Genomic DNA, 16,711 nt, shown 5'->3' with positions numbered 1-16,711 from the left:
TCTTGCGCTGAAAAAATCTTCACCTCTGGTGGTTTTTCTTTTTTTTTTCTTTTTTTTTGAGCACTTCGAGCTGCTGCGTGCCCCATGGCCTCTGCAGGCTGTTACAGATGGGGGGGGGGGGGGGGCAGGCAGTAGTGTTTCCTTTATACTACGTCCCAGTGCATGGGCTTCAACAACATTTTTGCCATTCAAACATTTCGGGCAGAAGATCGTTTGCAAATAATTTTTTCCTCAGCCTAGATTTTTATAGTATTTTGATAGATTTACCAGCCATGCAGGCTCCAAGTACATCCTTCAAATGACCGAAAACTCATAAATCAAACCATGTCGCTAAATGACAGCGCTAAACTGCAAAAAAAAAATACACAATTTTCATTGGAACCAAGATTGGGAAATGAAGATAGCGTTTTACATCACAAATTTAATTAAAACGAAGTTTGTTATATCCAGGTTTGTTGTATTGAGGTTCGACTGTATATACAGTAAAATCTCAATGTTACAGATCTGGTATGGTGCGAAAATTTGTATCGATCAAAACAAAATAATCGGCAAATTAAGAGGAGACGTGGCCATGAAATGGCTAGCTTTCTCAATCTTTTCCATTTATTTGTTCTCCTGCAATCCCACGACCATACTTTATCAACATGGCGAAATATTTGGAAAGAATACATCGTGGAATTTGACAAAACGGCTCTTTCTTGATGTGTTGTTTTTCAAATCGTCAAGAAAATCGGGCTTTGGGAGCTGCTTTCCGTTGATGTAGTGCTGCCATCTTGGTGTCGCTGTAAATACGAGAAAGCAGAGTTACAGATGGGGGGGCCACAGTGCAATATTTCTCGACGCAGAACTAAAAACAACAGAAGTGAGTCCTAAATGAGAAAAATTACCGCAGTCACATGGTGCACGGGGAGCACTCCTATTGGTCAACGCAAATTCGAATCAGTGGCGCGCTTGTTTCGCGCACATTTTCGCAGCAGCAAGCTGCACACTTAACGTGTTCCGAGGCCCACATTTCAATATCTGGCTAGTTATCTCGAGTTTCTGTCATTGCTGCATCCTAGCTGCCACATGATCGTGATAAGGACATGATTTGTGCAAGACAAGGGAATCTGTTTACTTTTCTTGGTGATGGTAAAAAAACTTTCCGATTTTCATCGGGTGCCAAAGGTGACAGAAGGCACGTAATACAGACATAAGACAACCCATTGAAGTGAATGCCGCTGATATTACTGACTCGGCAAGACTGGGTCATATATGAGTGACGGCTTTTGATAAAATTAGTCAAACCTCATTAATAAGTACCCGCTTAATATGCATTTGCGGTTTAAACGTAGTCGCGAAGGTTCCCCCATTCAGCCCCCTTTGAACCTCATGTATTGGCTGACCGCTTAAGCCGTAGTGGCTCAGTGCCCACCAAATGGTTAGTGTATACTATTTTCTTGTTCTACACACACAGGCACAAAATCGGCAAAATCTTGTATGCAGGTGTTCGATTCTCGAGTTGCGACACCCGGACGACAGCTGCCAGCGATAGTGATGTTTGAGCATGGCCATCATGATGTAGTTACTGCTCATACAGCTGTTGCCGATTGCAGCACACAAAAACACGGTCTTCAATATTCGCTTCCGGTAACGCGAAGAAGCTGCCGGTAGGGGTGTGAGTTCGCTGATGCCGTCGAACCCAATCCAATCCAATTCGAGTAGTAACAGTGCAGAAGCACATTTTTTTTTAAAATGCAGAGGCATTTCTATGCTTACCCAAAGAGAAAAATGTCCCTCCGTCCGTCTGTCCCGTAAAACGACCTGCTTTCAAGACGAAGCCCGCAGCAGCAAGCGACTGTACCTTCACGCTGCCTGTCACTTCAACGCGAATGAGGCGGCGAGAACACAGCGCTCACAAAGCTCTCGGCACAAGTCGCCCTCTGCCCCTTTTGCGGATTGCTTTCAAGATGTGGGTCCGCGCATCTCCTTTCAGCATGCATCGGCAGAAACGCAGCGTGCGGAGCTATTATCAGTCAGCATTCTCTGCCTGCATCGCAGATCGTTTTCAAGATAAGGTCCGTGTGGCCTTGCCCTATACACAGGTGCCACCGGGGTACGTTTGATCACGGTTCGTAACGGTTTGATGCGGATGGATAAGGCACTAATGACTGATAATGGCTTATAATGATTGGAACGTCATCAGCGAACGGGTCGCCGCCACCTGCAGTACTTCGCTTGCATTATCAATGCACCTCCGCACCAGTTCGTGTCGCCACAGTGCTGTCGTTTGCTTGTACTGGCCGGAACAAGTTATATAACATTGATAATGACACCGGGATGCGTGGAGATAAGCAAGTGGCACAATGCTTACGTATACTTATAGATAACTCCCAGAGGAATTCCTGTGTGAATTTTTTTTCTTCATTCAGCCAGTGTGTTTGTAGTTGTGGTGTTGTCGTGGTGTTCAATGGTCTTTGCTGTGGCGTGTCGTGTCTATGTTATCAAAAAGTTGACGTTGCGACGTCCACCGAGTCCTTGGGTAGCGACATTGTTGCTGCCATCGCACCTTGCCCATCTTAAGCGAAAGTGATGACAACGATTATGTGGAAGTGAACAACAGCCCTTCATTATCTGACGCGGTGCGTGCTTTGAGCGTCATGTGAGCTTTTGCAGAGAAGTGCGGCCTCATGGACAAACTCGCGCACGGCCTTACCGAGTTCGAAGATGTCATGACAAGGCCACCGCGACAGCAAGTGAAGATTGCCGGTTCTTTTCCGCCTAATCATAAATAAAGCCTGTCTAAGTGTGTGTGTTTGAGAGCATCGTGACTTAGTTCTTTTCCGGCTGGTAAGCAACTTGTAAACTGGCAATTTTGGCAGTTAATTTGTACATCATTTAATGCCTATCTAAACGTCGTTCCTGGCTGACTACGTATTAACTAGGTTTGACTGTACAAGGAGTTTGAAAACTGGACAGTCATACACAAAGTATAAGTTTATTTTTTATTATAATCAGGATTATTTTTTTGGTAGTGACTACAGTGACGGGGCCCGGCACTTTAAGATCTGTACTACAGTGACGGGGCCCGGTACTTTAACATAATCGTGCACTACAGTGACGGGGCCCGGCACTTTAACATCTGTACTACAGTGACGGGGCCCGGCACTTTAACATACACACTACAGTGACGGGGCCCGTCTCCTTAACCACAGACGGGACCGGCACTTTACGTCGACACTGTAGCGACGTCAATGGCCGCACTTCTTTCAAACATTCTATGCAAACAACTTCGAGCACTTCACGGCAGGCAGTGAACTTTATTAAGGTCCTGAGGAGCGACTCCGAAACCCCCTTATGAGGGAGGGGGCCGCCGCGAGCCGTTCCGACGTTGGGACGGGCAGGCCGTGCCTGACCGCCTCCTCCCACTCTTCATCCGTGGTGAGATGACCGTGGTCCCCGTCACCGCCAGAGCATGTGTTCTAAAGTGCAGAATGGATCTCCGCAATCCGGACACCTGCCCCGCACGGACGCGGCATTAGGTTGCCCCTGTGATCCACCACAGCCGCCGCGAACCGGTCGGACGAACCGTATTGGGCGACGTCGACGAACGCGACCGATCGTGGTTCGTCGGCGACGGATCCGAGAAGTGCGGCCCGGGCCCGGCGTCTGCCTACATTGCGTTGCGGGTGCACGTTGCGCGGGAACGGCGAGACCGTGACGGCCTCCCGCGACCACGCGTCGAGCACGCACTGCCTTTCCCTGACGGGTTAAAGTCCAGCGGACTAACTAACTAACTAACTAACTAACTAACTAACTAACTAACTAACTAACCCAACCTCATCGAAAGTGTTGTGGACCCCCAGCTGCATGAGCTTCTCGGTGCTGGCGCCTATGGGGATGCCAAGCACTTTACGGACCGCGGTATTTTATTCCAGTACTGTCCACAACACCACGTGAATTTCACGATGTCAGCAACTTCCGTGCAGTAATCGAATACATGATTGCACACATACGGATCGAACGACCGCAATGGGTACTTGTCCACGAATGTACAATCTTTTGCGTATGCACTGTAACACGTATGATGATTATAATAAAGAAAGTTCACTCTAATGGAAGGGGAACGGTAAAAACACATTTAAAAAGTCACGGCCCATGTTCCTGCTTGTGAGCACCTGACAATCAATATTCTACTGAATTAAGAAAAAGAAGCAGCGGGTAATTGCTCGCTTAGAAGACCGATAAACATGCAGTTCGATGAAATTTGAGAAATAATGATATTGAAGCTTCCAAGACTTTAGAAGAAAAGAAAAAGAAAATTAAGACTGAATCATCGCGACGGAACATCACAAGTCGCTGTAGGCGTCGAAGACCCCTGGCTATAACGAAATTATTTTTGAACAGCTCCGATAGTGTCCATGCAACAATGGTAGCTTGCGTACTGTCAAATGCTCATATGCTGCGGCATAAAGCTCACGGCACGGTGCGAAAACGTGCTCGGAGCGAAAGCGAAACATTGCGCGAGGACATGCATGCAGACGCGAAGTCTGTCACCGCGAACCCGTGCGATCGCTGCATTGCAGCTTCATTCTGTTATGCTACATTTATTTACACAGACAGCCATCCCACTATAAGAACATATTTCACATAGTTTTCTCAGCGATTGCTTACGTTTCACGCAAACCGGTTCGGTGGAATCGATTGCGGCGACCGCTCGCAGTCCCAGCTTACTGTACGTAGTAGGCAAAGAGATAGCGTTTGTAAACCATTATGTGCTTTCTGTTTGTCCAACATGATTATTTTAAAGGTAAAATACTGCCATTTCGAGAGTACTTGCAAAATTGTTCAGGAGGGCTGCCGCGTAGTATGTTTATTTAACCTTTATTTAACGCCGACGCATATGAGGCGCTTCCGACAGATGGCGACTCCGTAAGTCGACCTCGCCCCCAATACCGACATAGTGACGGCCCCGTCGGTGTAGTGTTGTTGTTAAAGCGACGGGCCCCGTCACCGTAGTGAGGATGTTAAAGTACCGGGCCCCGTCACTGTAGTGCAGATGTTAAAGTACCGGGCCCCGTCACTGTAGTGCAGATGTTAAAGTGACGGGCCCCGTCACTGTAGTCACTACCTATTTTTTTTGGTGGGGGTATGGGGGGGGGGAGTCAAGGCAGAGTGACATATGTCGCTCTCGCAACAGGAATGTGATTGCTGGATCGGCACAGTCGTTCTACTGGCCTGACAACAGTCAGTACCTAGTGCTGCTGGCCTACCAGTACCAGTTCACTTCTTTGTTTCAGTCGCTGCAGCACGAAGACTGGTTCACAACATCAGAAATTTAGCACGTTCTAAGCTAATGGACGTTGGCTGGGACTTTTTAAAAATTCATAGTGTCCCAAAAATTTTATTGGGCGTGACTGTATCACCGAGATTCTAATGTACTATTAATATATCTGCGACATCAGACTGTCATACCAGCTCTGGAATCTTGGTGCATAATTCAAAAATTCAAACTTTGACCTTCATTTTCTCTTCTAGCAATCAACTTGTTGCATGAAACTAACAAAAATGGAATTTTGTATGAATACTTTAGTTTGCTAACCTCATGTGTGTTTCTCTTTAAGTGTCCTTCTAAGTAGTCAGCAAATACATTATAATTTATGTAGACTGGGTCAGGAATTTGTCATAACTAAGTTGCACATATTAATGAAGTTCTGCTGTATTCTGTTTGATGAAATAGCAAAATGCTATTCGTAAGGGTTCTTCAAGGAACCTGTGGAGTAATCTTTGCTTCTGATGCACAAAAACCTTGATTAATAGAATTCCTGATCCATTGAAGTTTGTTTTCTTCTTTTTTTCGGCAGGTATGGCTTTAATATGTCGACTAGACTGTATATGTTTCTCAGCTGGACTACTACCCTTTGTTATGAATGTGCTCAATAATATGTAACTCCTGGGATGATTTTCACTGGCTGTGCCTGTCCTTGCTCCATGTCAACTTGTCCAGTGGATTCTGATCACCTGATGGAAACCCTGACGGGACCTGGCAGCCGGTTCCTGGGCTCTCGGCCCATGGTGGTGCCCCCCAACACACCCAACGCACCATCGGCCGAGCAGAGTGGTTCCAACTCGCCCCAACCTGCAAAGGCGGCACCATCCCCTGCGGGCGACGCTGGCTGCGACGTCATGGGAACATTGACCCCGGAGGAGGAGGGGGAAGATGTAGACGACGAAAGGACATTGCCCAGCTGTTCCTTGAAGGTACTGCCCAGGTGGCACTTGGCGACAGATTTGCAGTCAATGACCAGTTTTTCAGACAAGCCTGATAATTCAGACGCCTTCGTGGCGCCACCACATACCCCATAGAGCCACTGTATCAGGATGGCTGAAATTTCGGTGCTGAAAGCCTCCGCTGTCCGATTTTTCGAACATTTTGCCATAACGGCAGGTCTGAAATGGCATTAATTGAAGCCACCACCACCATTGCGGTGTTGACTATCGTGCAGCCTCGAACCAGCGTACTCACATGCCGATCCACTGGCAGCCTTAGCCAACTGTAGCCACAGCCATGACCATAGCCATTTGTGTTTGACTGCATGGTGTTTCATGCTTGGTTGTGTGCTCATTTTGTGCTGTCTGTGGTCTCGTAATGCTAGGCCTAGCTGCGCCAACATTCACTACCAACCTTTCTGCTGTTCGACAACCTATATTTAATTTATAGTAGGGTTGTGTGAATACTCAAATATTCGATTTCAAGTCAAATAGTGCACATTCAAATAATTCGATTTGCAAATTGAGTATGTAATATTCGATTTCTTGAACATTCAATCTTTTGAATAACAGTACCTTTGGTGAATGACCCAGCTGTGGTGTGTGCCTTGACGCATGCAGCGGTTCCCCGGCGCACAATCTTTATCTATACAAGGTTTGACTATGCCAACCAAACCACCGATCGAAATGCTTAACGCTATGCGAACACAGGGAACAACAAAAGGAGCGCGTGTAGAAAACACGGAAGCATGTATGAAGATCGGGCCGTTTAACCACTGGAAGGCCCACTGATCGCATTGAATATGCGAGTTGAGAGTTCATGCACGCAGATTTGCGCAGTTCTGAACTTTCTACCCGCATGCGAACAGACAAACTTGTGGCGTGCTCGAGGTACTTGCCAGCTGGTCGACTACCCTCATGCGAACACACCGATGAACTTGCCACACGTGCTTGCAGTAGTTTCCAGCTGGTCGACCACAGACTCGAATGTTTTAACGTCCGTCAATCTAACCCGTACTGGTGACATCGCATCTGATCACTGATGAGCTACTAGTAGGAATGTATTAGCGCAAACAGTTTGTGGTCCGTTATCACATCGGCCGTCAGTGAATTTTTGTCACGGCCGCACCATTGGCCACACTGTCTAGCCAGTTAGGCCCATTGGAGCTGCGTCGTCGGGTGTCGGCAACTAAATTTATGGTTACCAAATTGATGCAGGTCTATTCATAGTGGTCGCACGGCTCTCAGAAAGCCGACAAACCACCTCGAACCACCTTGAACCATCAACGAAAGTGATTGCATGCGATGACCCCCTGCTGCACACGCATTTACATAGACGGCAGACAGATGTGGTCAAAAAAAAAAGGAAGGGGAAGGGGGTCAACGGCGTGCAAACTTCCCATAGGCCTCCTGATTTGAGAACTATTACTGTCGATAATTCCAGGAACCACTGTCATTGCCTACTCTGGTTCCCGGGACATGCGGGGGCACAAGGGAACGAACAGGTTAACACATTAGCTCGAGGGTGTACCCACTGAACGATTGCGGCCTCTTCTAACCCCAACTACTTGCACGATCTCTAAATCCCATCAATATGAATGCCAAAGACATCCTTGCCCATCAGCGCGGAATCCGCAGAAAATACTCTCCACCTCACCCACAACTTAGTGGCGAAGAGGCCGCCGATCAATCTCTTTTTTCTCGTTTTCTGAAAACACCGATTTTTGACTTCTTGCTCATTTGCGGCAGCATTATCTTTGCCTTCAAGGCAGGTAGAGCCATAATTTTTGTTGTGGCTCGTAGCTGAAGGTGCAGAGCACACAGTGGTAATAGCAGATTTTGGAATTTATGCTTTAAAAAATGTTCAGTTCTGCTTTAGATCAGACAGTAGGGTACGCACATTTGGAACAGTGAAGATTGAATTGCTGTAGAATTACTAATATTTGTTAGATCAAGGAAGTATACCTACCATTGTGTTCCTTATGTTTTCTAGTACCTAGGCATGTGCCAATATGAATTTTTGTAGTGCGGTTATTTTTCTATTGTTTTTGGAAATGATTAACAATTAATTTCATTTATCTTCAGAACTAAATGGCCTATTGGAAAAACAACTACATATTTGAAATCAGCAGAAGAGTTCTAATAAGACTGGAAAGTTTCATTATTATTGTTGAAAAAAATTGAACAATATTTCAATAGCAGTGTCCCCCTTAACGAGCTAACGATAACCCACAGTAACTGCCAGCCATAAAGATATACAGCTGAAATCGGCTATATCGAAGTTGCAGAAAAACACCTATCAGTTCAAAGCAGGGTGTAATTCGATATAAGCCTGCTGAAGAATTAGACATCATAAAATCACGTACCATTTGTAAAACCTGTTTATTGATGAAACTAGCTTAGTTTCACATGAAATAGTCCTTTATTTTTTTCTGCTTGTGCAATTTCGCTGCCTGCGACGCACGCACTTCTCCACATTGTCTGAAGAGTCAGCGTGGCTGAAGCGACAACCTTCCACATTCGCGCAGAAGCACCGTACTAGTGCGAGTGCACCAATCACCTCGGAGGATGTGGGCAAAGGACCATCGTTGCTTTCCTCATTGTGCCCACTTTCACTTGTGCTTGGTACGATGTCAGCAATGTAGTCTCCGTTTTCGGGCTCTCCCGTGGTCGCGACACCGTCATCTGCACTCACAAACTCGTCAACCGTTGACTCGTTAATGGCTTCCGGAAATTCTGACAGCTTGCTCCAAACTTCGGCAACATCAGCAATGGCTTCGTTGCACTCACCAGAATTTACAGTTACTGCCGGGTACGCGAAAGCCGGCACGTCTGAAGCAATTTCGGGTGAACCACTGGTACATGGCTGTGTGTACGTGTCAGGCGCCACGGGCACCGGGTCGCTAGTTTGTCCGCTTTAGCCCTACTCTCTCCCTTATTCTTCAAGATCGTGCTGAAAGGGCTCCTTGTAATTTAGCGCGCTGCGGGGTCATCCGACTACTCACTGCGTTCGACCCGATTTGATATCGAGCTTCACGACGAAAGGCAAATTCTGCCACTTCATCACGGCAACACTGTGGGAGAAGGCTCACAAGGCACAAAAACAATAAACCAGAAAAGCATTGAACCTGCACTTGCGCCATCTTGCACGACGAGGGCGCAAGAGCCTCTGATTGGCTGTCTGCGCTAGCGCTGCGGGCGGGCTAGGGTCATTTTTTACAGAAGAGTGTTGACGGCCCACCTGACGCGGCATGATCGCAGTAGGGAGAGCGATTAAATGGAGCCGTGCCTACGGGTTTCCCCGCCGCTGCGAGGGAAAGCCAACTTCTGGGGGAACTTTTGCACCGCTTGTCATTCTATATATTGGGAATCGCTGCTATTTTTGTTTGATGTAATCGTAATTTTTGCTATGTATACTCATTGTAACTATACTGTGTTCGGAAATTGTTTGATACACTTAATAATTTAATGTAAATGGGTTCTATATAGTTGGGTTTGACTGTAAAAATCCTCTTTCCACACTCGTTCCACAATTGAACAAGTTCCATAATTGCACAAGTTCCACAATCGTCAAAGTAAAAAGCAAAAGCGGCCGCAGCTCTGTTAGTTTCGCCTCTTGCTTTGGCCCGTCTTTGTTGTCGTTTGGGGTGCTTGAAAGCCTGCCAAGATGGAGACTTATCGAAACTGCAAATAATGCTGCAATCGCAGGAAAACTGAGCAGAAAAGTTTCCTGCAAGACGTGCAACATTCCCTGGTGCTTTACACTGAGGAACTGCTTTGCCGCATGGCTTGCCCGACTGTAGTGCTTGCAGTTAAATTTTTGAAGTGGAAGACCTGTTGAATGAAAAATTTTGATTTATTCAGACATAATGCCTATTAGATGGCAATACATATTGTATATCTCATAATCCTTGTTACATTTCTTTTCTTAGTAGATACAAGCATGTCTTTAGAAATTTTGCTCAGTTTTATCCCCAAATCTTGATTCTGGCAATTTGTCTTTTTTTATGACACCCATCTGCTTAATAAAACATTCTTGCATGAAAAGTGCATTCATTCTGCTTTTTGTTTATATGTTACATAAAATATTGAGTGTAGTAGTTCCTTCAGAAAAAAGAAAAATCTGGCGTAACCTACAAAAAACTCCCATTTTCACCACAGTAGGGAAAGAGAGAAGGCATGCAACCAATGTATGCGCTGAGTCAAAAGGAAACTGACATTTGTGGATGAAACTGTGGCTGCTATCGACACAATGATGGACGACGGCTACACAGTTATGAAGGCACACAGACAATGTGGGGCTATGCGCAGTGCTAAGTACGAGAGTAAAGGACAGGAAGCCGCAAATAAGCACTAAGCATTCCTCGTACAATTTCCTCTAATGACTGTGGTGATGCGGGCTCCGGCGCTTCATTGTGGTTGTAGGCTAGCGCCTCTTTTACTATTTTACGGCACACTTTTGCCAAGCTCTGCACCTGCCGCACTCCAGAAGTTGTCTGAATTGACCGATGTGCAGCCTAACACAGTCGAACCTACTTATAACAATATTTAGGTGCCACGAAAATTCCATTGTTATAACCGATAATTGTTATAACCAGGTCGCATGCAAAAATCTAAATTGGGAGATGGTAGAGCTGTTGTGAGAAAACTCTAATGGTAGGGAGGCCAGTGCCCCTCGCCACCACCTTCCCCTGATCGCGGGTAACAAGCCGCGGCTGTCGGCATTATAGAATTGCACTGCTATAACAACACAAAGAGGGGACACTGGTGGCAAGTGATATGCAAGCACCACCTAGGCATCGCTTTGGTGGTCTCAAAAGAGGGCTCTTAACAATTGCAAGAAGGCTGCCGCGGCAGCCCATCAGCTTGGGAAATCCAGAAGAAACGCTGAGGCGATATCGCCACAAGCATATCGCCACATATTTCTCACTGGCTTGCATGAGAAAACCCTATGTCCGTCAACCTTGCATGCTTTATGTGAAGCTTGCCGACATCCTTCTCCAGGGCATCCAGGTGCTCCACGTAGTGCAACGGAAAGTTCCTCACAAAAACGAAGCCCCGGAGGGGCAGAATCATCTGCCGGGCCTCCTGTGAGGACATCGTTGAGGCAGTCTGCCCTACCGTGTCATCGCTGCCATCGCTATCTGATGCAAGCACAGTTGTGACGATCGCCTCATCGATTAGAAGCACTTACCGTATTTTCCGGTGTATAAGACGCACCCTTGTATAAGACGCACTCGCCATATATGAAGGCTCTCATTGAAAAAGTTGGTATATAAGACGCACCCGTGTATAAGACGCACCCCAATTTACCCACTTAGGCTAGTCAGGGTTAATTAAACACGCTTGATCGACCATCGCGAAATGAACCATGGGTGGACTCATCTGATCGCATAAAAGCTCCGTAGAGCTAAATAAAGTTATCCTACCCACCTACCTACCTATCTGTGAGAAGTTCTTGGTTTATGGTTTATGGGGTTTAACGTCCCAAAGCGACTCAGGCTATGAGAGATGCCGTAGTAAAAGCCCCGGAAATTTCGACCACCTGAGGTTCTTTAACGGGCACTGACATCGCACAGTACACGGGCCTCAAGAATTTCTCCTTCAAAGAAATTCTAGCCGCCGCGGCCGGGATTGAACCCGCGTCGTTTGGGTCAGCAGTCGAGCACCATAACCACTGAGCCACCGCGGCGACCTGTGAGAAGTTCTTAAGCAACGCTAAGTGATCGCAAAAGGCAACACTCACGCCATACCTGCCCACGTTTTAGCAAAAAAGAAAGAAAAATACGACGAAAGAACTCTCCCATATGTCCATAACAACATTTTATTTTTACTTAAAACCATCGAAGTCTTCATCTTCGGATGCGCTCTCAAAAAGCTCGCCCATTTCTGGAGGCAACGGCAACCTTGAGCCCGTTGTTCAAGAGCCCACTTGAGGAGCCGGTCTTCAAGTTCAGGCCACCGCGCCTTCTTCCCGCGGTCAGCCTTCTTTCCGCTCTTCATCGCCTGCAGTTTGGCGGACGACTGTCGCCACGTGCGAATCATCCTCTCAGTGACGTCGAAATGGCGGCCCGCAGCCCGATTTCCGCTTTCGGTAGCATACTCGACCGCAGATAATTTGAACTTTGCGGTGTAGCTCTTGCGCGAATTCGGTGGCATACTGTAGTAAGACCGAGCACGACAGGTGTAGGTAGTGGAAAACACACGCCGAAGTCACCAACACAGACGTAATACGTACACGGTTGCGAAGTTGCAAAGAATGACTAAAAAAGAACGCCGGCTTGGCTTGTCTTGACAATGTCGAGAAGCGCGACTGTCGCCATCTTTGGGAATTTCACATTACTTTTGCTTGCGCCTCCGAAACGACCGCGTGTTTGCGATTCTGGAAGTCGCCATCCCCGCCGTTTCATGATAAAGTTCACCTAAAAAAAGTTGCGCACGGCGGTCCCCGTATTGAAGTATTAACCGTGCTACTACCGCATCATTGGTAGTGATATTTTTTCGGTGAAAAAAAGCTTGAGCATGAACCTGAGTAATTTCTGAACCCGCAAAAAAAAAAACGAAAAATTCGCATATAAGACGCACCCTTGTATAGGACGCACCAGCAAGATTTTTGGAAAAAAACCGCGTCTTATACACCGGAAAATACGGTAGTTTCCAAATATACAGCCGTGCGCTTTCTTTCCATGGGCGGATCAGCCATCTTTCATTTCGGTGGCGAGAAACCACGTAGCCAGGAACAATTTCGACACAAACAACGCAGACGAACGTGAGCGATGAATTTGTTTGAAGAACTGTGCTGAATGAGCAGTTAGTGAAAAACATGCAAGCAGCGCAGTTGGCGCGGTCCATCCATGTTTCAGAGAGTGGGGCGGCATAGAGCTGTGGGCACAGCCGAGCTGTGTGCGCAGCCGATTCGTGTTCGGAGGGGTGGAAGGGTGACGGGAGAGAGGTGTGCGTAGATGTCTGGAAAATGAACACACAGTGGCTGTTGTAGCAGCGACCCATCGTGCAGTGGCTTGAATTTCTCGTTTTCTTTTTTTCTTTTCAAGGATTTTGCATTTCACTACCTTGCAGCTCGTACACCCAGCAGCCAAACTTCATCGTTATAAAGGATAATGCGTCATCGGGGCATTGTGGTACGTGGGTTATTTCACCATGGAAAACATACAAAAGTTGACGGTGCAGCAGCTTCTCATTGTTATAGCCGATATATTGTTAAAACCGGTATCATTATAAGTGGGTTCAACTGTACATACAAATTAATGGGACTTTGATTCCTTTGAACAATACATACGCCTGCTGGAACCAGAAGATGAGTCTGAATTATCTGATTTTCCAAATCAATAAAGGTTGAATGAACGAGGTTTTACTGTATTTTCAAGGGATTAGTTTTGGAGATGGTTCTGCTTTTGTGAGGCCCGGCACCAGGTGCATTAAAGTATACAGCCAACAGCGCTCTGGGCACTGTGCAAAGGTAGTGAGCTTGGCACAGCGTCAAAAACACTGTGGGCTGTATACATGAAAGTGTCTGATGCCAAGTCATACAAAAATGAAACCATCTCTGAAAGAAAACGCGGAGGAATGTGGGTGGACTGTCAGCAAATAAACATAGAGAGAGGGAGAAAGCGCAATTAGGCGGCAACGAAGGGACAAAGGCAGGCGGTGGTCAAGCGATGTAAAGAGGGGGAAACGAAAAGAACGATGAGAGAGAAGAGAACCCAAGGGAAGGAAAGTACGAGGTTAGGAGGTAGCCCACAGACCAGTTAGAGCTTTCTGACGAAGTGGACTGCGCCACAACGGTGCTGCCAGAGACTGGAGATGGTCCTTGCACATCCACCGTTGGGCTCACAGTTTTGTGCAAGTCCTCGTACAAGACGGGATGTGCATAATTTCGCTTCCTGGAAAATTAGGTTCCTAATGAATTGTCTCCATGGGGAGCGTGGAAGTGTACGTGGCACTGATTCCTCATAAAAACCCGGGATGTCGCAAAATTTGGGGACGCATAACTACGGCTCCGCTGTAAATGAAACGCCATGGTGTAAAGGGTCAACACCTCGCAGTAGGGCTCCAGAGCTAAGCCTGCCGAAATTCATTTTCCTGCGAGCAGCATGTGTACCTTCACGGTGATTTGTTTTTGTTCCCCATTGGCCTGTGCAGCAAGCACTTGAAGCCAGTGCCCTGGAACCACATCCTCTCCCGGCTCCCGAGGTTCTGGCAGCCAGACTTTCATCACAAGTTGAGACGACAGCAGAGGCTGACAGTACGCCTGGCCAAGAAACTGCTGCAGTTGTAAACACCAGTGAGTCGGGATCAGTGTCCCCAGCTGCCGGGGTGAAAGAACAAGACGGCAGTGGGGTTCCGACAACTGCAGAAGCTGCGAAACCGGCAGTGTCGCAGGTGGTACCAGCTGAGGCAAAAGCAATGGCACCTGGTCCTGGTTCTGAGTCATCGAGTGGAAAAGGTAACCAATGCATCAGTGTCAGCAATTTTCTGCAGAGGCTTATGCTCCGATGCCAGGCATTCAGACTGCTTTGCCAGAGTCTGAGACCAAAGTGGCTAAAGTTGCGGTTTGGTTTTGTTGCCGATTGCGGGATATTGTGATAACAGGGACATTGGCAGCAGCACAACTAGTGCTGTCTGGTAGCGGCTTGTGGAAATTAACTGGCACATAGTTATGTGCATGACGCTTAGCGAAACATCTTTTTCTTAGTATTTTCACACTATGAATTGGTGGTGTGGGCCTTACACAAAGTTGTAAGGCTGACACAATATGGTGTTTGTAGTATTATATATAGGATTGGAGAGATTGTGTCTCCGATGCTGTGACACAGATAATGACACAATCTCTCCAGTGCTTGTCACTGCATGCTTAGAAGAAGTATTCAAGCTGTTTGACTGGGGGAAGGCTTAGGAATGACGATCAACAGCAAATATCTGAACAACCTTCAGTTTGCACATGACCTTTATTGTTCAGCAACACTGAGGATGAATTGCAACAAATGATTGAAGAGGACCTTAACCGAGAAAGTGTGGGAGTATGGTTGAAGATGAATACACAGAAGAAAGGTAATAGTGTTCGCTAGCCTGGCGAAAGAACAAGAATTGATGATCAGTCAGCCTCTAGAGTTTGTGCAGGAGTATATCTAGGTCGGTCACTCACAGGGGACCCTCATCATGAGAAGGAAATACAGAAAAAATTAAAGGGGTCCGGAACACATATGGGGGCTGGCATTATCAAATCATGAGCAGGAGCTCAATGCTGTCATTGAAAAGGAAAGTGTATGATCATTCGACTCTTCCTGTACTACGGAGCAGAAACTGGGATGTTAACAGTGAAGCTTGAGAACAAGTTAAAGACAGCTCAAAGAGCGATGGAACAAAAAAATGTTAGGCATAATGTTACGAGACAGGAAGAGAGTGGTGTGGATCATAGGGCAAATGGGGATAGCCGATATTCTAATTAACAATATTAGAAGTAAATGGAGCTTGGCAGGCCATGTAATGCGTAAGGCAGATAACCGGTGGACCATTAGAGGTACACAACGGGTGCCAACGGAAGGGAAGCGCAGTCGAGGATGGCAGAAAATTTGGGGGGTGAATGAATTGTGAAATTTACAGGCGCAAGTTGGAATCAACTGGCACAAGGCCAAGATAATTGCAGATCATTGGGAGAGGCCTTTGTCCTGCAGTGTACACAAAAATAGGCTGATGACGACGACATAAGTTTGATTTTAGCCATTGGGAGAGTAATTGTGCTATCCACAATGAGGACTGTGCCATGACTGTTTTGTTGTGGATGTGACTTGTTCACCCAGTATTTCCTGTAGGGTTAGTGATACCCTATGTCATTAGCTTTGGATGTCATGATGTCTTGTGGCGCACCTGCATCAAGTGGCAGCAATGAATGACGCACTGGGATTTGTGCGAGTAGCAGCAGTTGTGCCCACAAACCCGTGTCTTTGTCCATCTCCTCAGCACTGTTTCCTTGAAACTGATTCTGCATGCTGCTTCCCTAGCCTGTGGTTTCTGCACCCTAGATTGCTTCTGCATTGCTGAAATCCCTCTGGTTATTTGCTGTTTTTTAATAGTAATATCCTTTTTGCACCAAAGATAGTTTCATACAAAAGTTACCAGTGATAGCTGTGGAACTCTGAATGTTCAGCTATGCTCAAAGAAAAGTTTGCACACTTTGCAGCCTATCTTTCCTCAAAACAATTATTGTAATCTATCTTGCATGACTTTCCTTTCTTTACAGGGACTGACAACCAAATTTTATGCCACCAACTTTCTTTTTAGTGCCACAAAAAGCTTGACGGTCAGATTGTTCAGTCATACAGTGGTGACACAGAAAACACTGGACCATCTTTGATAAGAATTTTTCTGTTTGCATTTAAGGTGTAGTTTAACATCGGAAACATGCTGGAAACAATGGTAGGCAAGTGCGATGGCAATTAAACGT

The 16,711-nt window shown here is 46.5% G+C and overlaps 1 protein-coding gene across 3 annotated transcripts in view; it reads left to right on the top strand.

Annotated features, from left to right (window-relative positions):
* LOC135912397 (BSD domain-containing protein 1-like) overlaps nucleotides 1-16,711 on the top strand; it is a 59,088-nt gene that overhangs the window by 25,320 nt on the left and 17,057 nt on the right. For all 3 annotated transcript variants that reach the window (XM_065444851.1, XM_065444849.1, XM_065444850.1), the window contains 2 exons: nucleotides 5,987-6,240; nucleotides 14,410-14,713. In XM_065444851.1, the coding sequence (XP_065300923.1) occupies nucleotides 5,987-6,240; nucleotides 14,410-14,713 (558 nt within the window). The remainder of the gene's footprint in view (nucleotides 1-5,986; nucleotides 6,241-14,409; nucleotides 14,714-16,711) is intronic.

This window comes from Dermacentor albipictus, chromosome 6 (genome assembly GCF_038994185.2).
Source record: "Dermacentor albipictus isolate Rhodes 1998 colony chromosome 6, USDA_Dalb.pri_finalv2, whole genome shotgun sequence".
NCBI lineage: Eukaryota > Metazoa > Arthropoda > Arachnida > Ixodida > Ixodidae > Dermacentor > Dermacentor albipictus.
The sequence above is the reverse complement of the archived record's forward strand: the minus strand, read 5'-3'. Positions and strand labels throughout refer to the sequence as shown.